This window comes from Phaseolus vulgaris, chromosome 3, assembly GCF_000499845.2.
Source record: "Phaseolus vulgaris cultivar G19833 chromosome 3, P. vulgaris v2.0, whole genome shotgun sequence".
Taxonomy (NCBI): Eukaryota; Viridiplantae; Streptophyta; class Magnoliopsida; order Fabales; family Fabaceae; genus Phaseolus; species Phaseolus vulgaris.
The window spans coordinates 46,495,176-46,503,903 of NC_023757.2; the positions used below are offsets into that span (position 1 = coordinate 46,495,176).

The 8,728-nt window shown below is 32.7% G+C and overlaps 1 protein-coding gene across 1 annotated transcript; it reads right to left on the reverse strand.

Annotated features, from left to right (window-relative positions):
- Window positions 1-5,970: 5,970 nt before the first annotated feature.
- On the reverse strand, window positions 5,971-8,527 carry LOC137808194 (homeobox-leucine zipper protein HAT22). Its single transcript, XM_068609178.1, has 3 exons — window positions 6,883-8,527; window positions 6,681-6,760; window positions 5,971-6,560 (listed from the first exon to the last, which is right to left on the reverse strand). Exons 1-3 carry the CDS (start codon window positions 7,414-7,416, stop codon window positions 6,275-6,277), a joined length of 900 nt encoding a protein of 299 aa, XP_068465279.1. The 5' UTR covers window positions 7,417-8,527; the 3' UTR covers window positions 5,971-6,274.
- Between the last annotated feature and the right edge of the window lie 201 nt (window positions 8,528-8,728).

Genomic DNA, 8,728 nt, shown 5'->3' on the forward strand with positions numbered 1-8,728 from the left:
TTGCGTTTTTTATCTCAAAGTCTTCATTAGTATCTTCCTTGTTCTTCTTTATTTATTTATTTTGTACTTTTGAAATACTAACATGTTTTTCCTTTTTGTAGACAATACAAAGACTTTCTCTCAAAGGGGAATGGCTCGCCGAATGAATGTTATGTAGTTAAAAAGTTAGTTTCAACCATGATGTTGATGATATTGAGAGGATGAAGATAGGATTTCACAGGAAGTATGTTTGTAAAGGAACAAGTTAGGAAAAAGAGGTCAACAATCATCACTCTATATCTAGTGAGGGATATGAGGCAAACAACATCATCCATCTGGAGGTCGATCAAAGTACTTCTGATCAAATGACTTGGTCGACCATTTGTCACAATATGTAAAAAGAGGTCAACAATCATCACTCTATATCTAGTGAGGGATATGAGGCTAACAACATCATCCATCTGGAGGTCGATCAAAGTACTTATGATCAAAAGACTTGGTCGACCATTTGTCACAATATGTAAAGTTTCTTTCTTAGGCTTCGCTATTTCTAGTTGCTACTAATGACCAAGAGACAGACTAATAAATGTTATTATTTAATAAAATTTCATGCAAAAAGTTAGATATTTATTGATTTTAATTGTTCAAATTATTGTAAATGAAAAGTTTATCGATGAACAAGTTTGAACATTTGCATGTTTTGCATTTACCTTTAGTAAGATAACACTTTGGTTGCTTCTTCTTTGTCCCTCTTTTATTTCAATTTTGACGTTCTCAAATTGCTTTACATAAAATTCTTAGTCTCCTTTTCAAATCAATTTAAATGTTACATGTGATGAGAGTGTGATCACTTTCAAATAGAAATCATACTCTTTTTCCTTTTTTAAATTTGGGATATATATTAAAAAATAAAATTTATGTAGGTTGCTCTCACTCCGTGTTGACAACTTAGGATGTTTTCACAAAAAATAGAATTCTCAAGGTTTTATTCACCTCTTTCTATATGTTCAGGATTTTTTAGTCTTTGGAATTGAAATGTCTAAAACACTCGTTCGCCATTTTCCATGTATGTAGGGGAACTTATTAGTCCATGAAATAGAAATTCCTATACCATTCATTTGTCTTTTTTCTCGTATGTATGAGACTTGGTAGTCCTTGGGATAGAAATCACTAAGGTACTTGTTCGTCATTTTTCTTCATTTTTCTTGTATCTAAGGGACTTGTTAGTTCTTGTGATAGAAATTTCTAACACAATTGTTTTCTCTTTTCTTCTTGTGTAGAGGACTTGGTAGTCCATTCCTGAATACCTGCACTAGTATGAGTATGCAAAATTAAAATTTATTGTCTCATGAAAAATGCAATGTCACAATCATAAAAGTGTTAACGAAAATCATAATTGAAATTTAACTAAAATCATAATTTTTTTGTATTCCACATTCTTAGAGTGAGTTCACCATCCAATTCGAGCGATAGGCCACATTTTGGTAGGTGAGCATCACTTTATTTATTGAAGTTAACTAAGAATGATAACTCTTAGAATATTGTCAAGAAAAAATTTGGGTGAGACAATGATCTATGCACAAAACACCACCCATTAGAGTTTATGTTTATTGTTTTTATTGATTATTTATAATTTAATGGCAAAGTGATTTTTTTTTTTGATATATATTTTTTAATAAAGAAATAAGCTTTATAACTTTTCTTAACCCTAATAAAATAATTAAAATATTTTTATTTTATGAATTTTCAATTATATTTTATAAAAAATGCCTATATTTAAACAAAATAATTATTAGGTGAAAAAAAAAACATAAATAACTAAGAGAAAAAATTATTTTGAAATTTGAAAACAAAACTATTCTCATAACAAAAAACTCTTTTTTATTCGAATGTTAGTTATTTGCCATAACAATAGAAATACACTAAATGATGTTAGCACCAATTGATATCACTGAAACTTCGATAGTTATATTTAAGAAGTAATATTAAGATTGTACGTGTAAAAGAAACAAAATACAATCATGATGGAGACATCAAGTTATGGAAAACATATGTTGTTATATAGATTAATTCAAATATCAGATTTATTTGAAAGAATATAGTTTAGTAATATTATTATGACAATAAATTTTAATTGAAATATGAGATATTAATACCTATTCAATTATCATAAAGAAATACAAATGAAATGACACAATTTTACTATCATGTGATATTGCAACATTTATTTTGTCTCTTTATTATGTTCACGGTTTTTTCTCATAAAATGAGTGTCGAACAAAATTTTACTAAATCTCACAATCATTGATAAATGTGTTTAGAAAGAGATAAGATGACCTCTTTTACTAGAGTACTCAATGTGTTATTGTTTTTCTCTAGATCTACTAGTTTATTTACAGAAAAGTATTTCAGTCTCATATTATCGTTTATTTTTTTAATTAATTATTATTTAATACTTTGTATTAGAACTTATTATGTTTTAAAGCATATTTGTTCCATATTATATATTTATTTTGGGTGACAAAATCTCTATATATTTATGCGAGACAAATATTTTCCAACTTATTTGTTGATAATGATATTTTAATTTTTTTACTTACTCGAGTTACTAACTTAATTTTTTTTTAAAAATAAAATTTTTTATGTTAAGTATTAATATGCAACTTGACATTTTAGATATGCTAACATTTTAAATAACAATAATTATTGACATTTTAGATATGCTAACATTTTAAATAACAATAATTATTTCAGATTGACATTCTATATTCTATTACAAATTTTTCCAAATGTTAAGTGATAAGACTTAGCTAAATGAATCGACATTTTAGTTACTATTACGCATTCCCAAATCTTGAGCAATAAGAATTGGTTAATTAGACCGTAATCCCATCTTTCACTAAAATTACTATATTATAATAAATTATTAATTTGGTTAGATTTTTCTCCTGTGAATCTTATTTTGACCAAATAAAAGTCAAGTTGAGTTCTCCTTTTTCTCTAATATGCTTATGAATCTCTCCCTAGAGTAATGATCACGAAAGACGGTTCAAGCCATTAAGGTTGAATAAATTACATCTGCTATTGACGAAGAAGATTGTGACGAGAAGGTTAACCTAAGGTGAATGTACATACTGATCACACTTAAATATTTGTTTCAAGATAATTTTTTACTTTCACATAAAGGTCCAATGAATAATGCACTATATTAATACAGAGGATCAATTCATATATGTGTAAGAAATACACGTAAGAAGGGTAATAATGACAAAAATTAGATGTGTAATAATATAGAAGAACGTATAATGAAGAAATTGAGAATGCTCAAACTTTCTTCTTCTTTTCCGCGGTTTTATCACGCTAGGTTTTGACAAGTGTAGCATGTGTCCATGGACCGGGTGGTTCAGCAAATTTTGGTCATAGAACATGCTTAATTATTTTGTCCGTCAAACTTAGTTATTAATGCATAACAAAGTGAACCACATAAATTATTATTATTAGTAGTTAAAATTTTCTTTGTCGGATTGATGATAAAAGAAAGAAATTGAGTCGTGACCTGTTCAATTCTGAATTTTTGTTTTACAAGCTACAATTACGAGTAGAACTACTCAACTGGAAAAATCTAAATTTTGGTATAGCTTTCACACTATTTGGGTCCTCGCGTAATCAGCGTAGTTTATAAAATGTTGGTGGTGGAGTTGGAGTGTACAAGGAGAGAGTTTGTGGGATGTGATGACGATGTGAATGGTTAAAAATGGCGTATGAAAGTGATAAGGAGGAGGACTCTGATTAGTAGTTTCCAGGAACTTGTCTCCTTTTCCGGGAAACTCTCTCTTACCATATTTATTGGTCCAACCCATTATGCGTACAACTTTAATACTAAACATTATTTCTATACGTTTTTAAGTCATTCATTTTTTTTCTTCAATTCTTATACTTACTTTACCCGTCTCCTTTTTTCCATATCACAACATTTTCTCTTTCAAAACAATTCTGAAAAATAAAATACTTTTACGTTCAGTGCAATGTATACTCCTTCTGAGAGAATCTTACAATTAATTATTTTTCTTTTGTCTTTTCGATCTTTTGTTGTTTTTTTATGAATTGGATTTTCAGTTATTGAATGAATTAATTTGAACTCTCTCATGTAGAGTTAGGTTTGTTTTTGACAACTCGATCTAGATTATCATTCAGCTATTAGATTTATGTTAGTTTTCGACTTTTAGATCTAAAATCACTTTCAGATGGGTGTGTAAGAAGTTTCGATGATAGAATCAGAATCAATTCGTTTAAACACTTTACTGGTTAAACAATTCACCTATTAATAATAATTAGATGAATTTTAACTTCATTAAACTTTTACTTTTATACATCTTATAATAATTAAATATATTTTTAATGTTTTAAACTTATTTTTTAAACTTTTATGCAATATCATTTAATTATATTATTTTAACTTTTTAATATACTCACAATCTGTCGATCTATGCAAACCTCGTCGTATTCAGTACATATACATAATAGTTAAATATAAATGAAAATGTTAGCAGAGTCTTATCCCGTCTCTGTTTTTCAATGTTGAAGCGTCCAATTCCAATCATGATAGCGTGGCTAGAACGTATATAGCAGTGGACACGTGATCGTTACCTTTCATTTTGAGCAGTTGGGAACACGATATAAAATGACCAATGGAAACAAAAGGTTTGCATAAATTAGAAAGTAATATATGAGTAATATTCTTTATTGTTTATATATTTATTTATTTAATATTGACTTTGTTACTAGAAATTATTAAATAAAATAAAATGATAACAACAAGTACTGGTTCGATAAAATTATGGATTTGGGGCAATTTGAAAAAAAAAAAGATGTGAGAAAAGGGAGATGGAAGGACTGACCTTGAAGGAAAATCTCATGTTGAGATTTTGAGAGAGACCGGCCCATTGGGTTATCACGTGGAAGTATGACCCACCAGTTCCCTTAAAGGTAAAGCATCTCACTAGACCACATCATCTACATAATAGATTCCATCTCTATCATCACCACAAATTACTACTAATTTAATTCTTCAAATTCAATGTCAATCTAATATTTATTTTCAAACTATTTTTTCTAACCTCCAAAAGAGACCAAAAATAAACAGAATAATAAAAAGAGACCAAAAATATTTAAAGATTTATTTAAAAAAATTCTTAGTTCTAGATACCAATACAATAATAAAAAAATTAGAGACTAAATTAATAGTATGATATTTAATTTAATTAGTGGGATAAATTTTAAAAAAATGTAGCTAAAAATGATTAAAGTGATTAAACAGTAGATAATAATGTGGGGTTACCTTTTTAAAATTTGTGACGGAGTCCTTTGTTTGCACACATGCTTAATCACACCTCCTTGGTGATTCTCATTCAGTTTCTCCTTAAGCAACTGATTTTCAGACAAAAACACGTGAGCTAACTTCCCCTCTCCGCACCTTCAACCTTCGCTAACTTAATAATCATAGCATCCAACCCAAATTCATTATATATATCTATCTTTTGAATATACCTTCCCTCCTCCCCACATGCATTAAAAATATTAGGTAGCATAGGAGCTACTGCATGATTGCAATGACTTATTTTTCCCTTTAGGGTACTAGATTAATGTTCAACTTCCTCTTCCATTATAAGAGTCAACTACATACACTATATATAAAAAATAATCATAAATTGTGTTTTATGAATTAGAGCTAAATAACATTTAGACATATCATTTTCTATAGACGCGACTACATCAATTAACCGTGTCTGAGTTACTCATTTTTATTATAGAATTGAAGAAAGGGATGAGGGGTCCTTTTACTAATTCACAAACATTGTATGATATGACTCATTTCTTTTTCTTCGGGGCATTATATTTTAGTAGCGTTTTAGTCAAAGACATATAATTCGGATATGGACTTTGCAATCAAAATGTTTTCATGCGTACACACGCGCAGGGACATCACACATGTAACCAACAATAAAATAATAGTGATTAATTCCTTCATACATATGGATGTCTTCTTCTATAACCATTTATAAACATACAATAGAGGAAGAAAAGTAAAAAGGTAATTTTGATCAGCAGTTACAAATTTCTACAGTATTAGTTAATTACACCCTTAACCTTTTCACTAGCTGATGTAGTAATTCATAATACGTATCCTATCCCCCAACCAAAAAAATACAAAGGTTGCCGGGGAAACTCTTCTTTTTTTGTTCTTTTTTAACGTGAAAAAAAAAAACTAAAAAACCTAATTCATAATAAGAATCAATCAACATGCTGCAGAAGGATTGGCGAAGGGGTTGAAGAAGTGCGGTTTAGGAGCCATTGAGAAGGGTGACTTAGCGGAAGCGCCACCGCCGACGCCGCCACCGAGCCTCTCACAGGCGGGACACATGGTGAGGGTTGCCGCAGACATAGGCATGTACAAGGGCTGAGCCAGTTTCAGTGCCTTCAGCTCTTGCAGCTCCTTCTGCAACCTTCTGTTCTCGTCTGTTAATGTTTCACAACACTTTTTTAGGAACTCGCAGTCCACCTCTGTTTGCTTCAGCTTTGTTCTGCAACACGAAAACAAAAAATATCAATCAACGAGTTCAAACATTGATATAACATAGGACCCCTTTAAATAATACGAAGATGCATAACATATAAAGTTTTAATCAACCAAGTATATTTACCTGGCTCTCCGGTTCTGGAACCACACTTCCACTTGTCGAGGCCGAAGACTTAACTGCTTGGCCAAAGCTTGCTTCTGTTTCTGTAAACCCAATTGAACGCAACAATATTAGTCATGATATTCAAAGGAAGTGAAAAACTTATTTAAAATGTTTTATTTCCATCATGCATGTATGAAAATAATGAGAGGGAGATTATAATTACAGGATTGAGGGTGCTGTGTTGTTTGAAGCTTTCTTCAAGCAAGGCGGATTGTTCTTTGGTAAGCCTGAGTTTCTTCCTGGCGGTGGTGCCGTCCTCTTCTTCGTCGCTGGCTCTTGAAGAAACCCTCTCCGTCTCTGTTGCATCCGCTTCTTCACAGCTAAGATCCCTCTCCCTCTTGACCCTTCCGCTGGAGAAGGAGGAGATAGCACTGTGAGGTGAAGTCTGTTCAAGAGGGTCCTCAGAGGAGACTTTGTTGTGTCCTATGTTTCTGGGAAGTTTGACCACCTGCTGCCGGTATGTCTCGCGGGACAGGCCCAACGTTAGTGATGGCTCAGGCTCGGAGTTACTTGTAGAGATGAAACTGGATTTGGAGGAATAGGAGTTTGGCCTAAGAGTTGTAAGATGATGATGATGAAGGTTGTTGGAAATGGATGGTGGTGACGGAGTGATGGTGTCTTCTGGGGTGGCAGTCAAAGCCAATCCTAGAATAAGCTGAAGGCCTGAGTCGCTGGGATCCTGATGAAGACCCATCATAAGGTGAAGGAAGGAGTATGTGTGTGTGAGGAGGAGAGGAGAGGAGAGGAGAGGAGAGGAAGGGAAGAGAGTGGTTTAGTTTAGATGATGATTAGATGATGGTGTGGTTTATAAAGTGTGATGGGAGGTAGCACAAGGGTGTTTATTAAGAAGAGAGGGAGGGAGTGAGTTAAGGGAAAGAGAATGAATGTGACTTTTTGTGGGGGCAAAGGGTGGGTGGGTGGGTGGCTATGATTATTATTAATCAAAGGGCGGAATGAGTAGGGAAACGAATATGGGTGTTGGAAATTATGACCTCTATATCTCTTGCATAGGTTGACCATTATGTGCCCCACTACTGTTACCTCCATTATGATAACAGACAAACTTGGATAATCTTTCTCTCTCGGATCCTATATTGCTATACAATCCTAACATCTTCACATGCCAATGCCAATGCAAACACACATCAAGAGGGTGGGTGATTCGTTTCCCTTCGCCACCCACACACGTACCTATATTACAATACATAATTATTGCCACACTTTAATTCCTTTCCCACATATGCTTCCTCGCATAGTATGTAGCAGCTTCACTTTACATTGTCCCAATTATTGGCCCCCTTTACTCCCACTTTACTCGTGTCCAACCAGTCCCTATTTCATTTTTCTTTTCCTTCATATCTTTATTATTATTATTATTATTATTATTCCTTACATGAATCAATCAATATATATGTATGTGGACCGTTCATATGCTATGCTCGGAACTCATCGAAAGATCACCCCAGATGTAATTTCCGAAATAAACACAACAAAAAAATACTATATGATTGGAAATAGGTACAGATGGATGTGTGTGTGTGTGTTTTCCATAATTGTAACAGACCCGCATGAACTGTCTCCCACTCCATGCCGGGGTTAACCAGTTAGAGATAAGAGATGGGTAGCATGTCATATATGCATGCACCTTGCTTACCAATCTAGCATACTACTAGTAGTTACTACTACTTGTTAATGAACGAGGAATGTGAGGGATGGTTGGACGGTTTTCTCTTGCTTATTATGAATGTGGAGAGTAGAAAGGGATGTGCACGATTTGTTAATTTCCAAAAGAAAAGAAAAGTAGGTACAAGACACAAATGGAGTTTCAAAGAGTTATAATGGCGCCAGAATATGATTCATCAACAAGAATCCGGATCTTTGCTTAACTAGAAAGTTGATGTGGAGTGTTCCGGACCTACTTCTCTGCATTAGTACTATAAGCACTTCCAATAATGCATTGTCGGCGATGCGTTGCAGCAATTGGGTCACTCATAATTCATGATCAACCT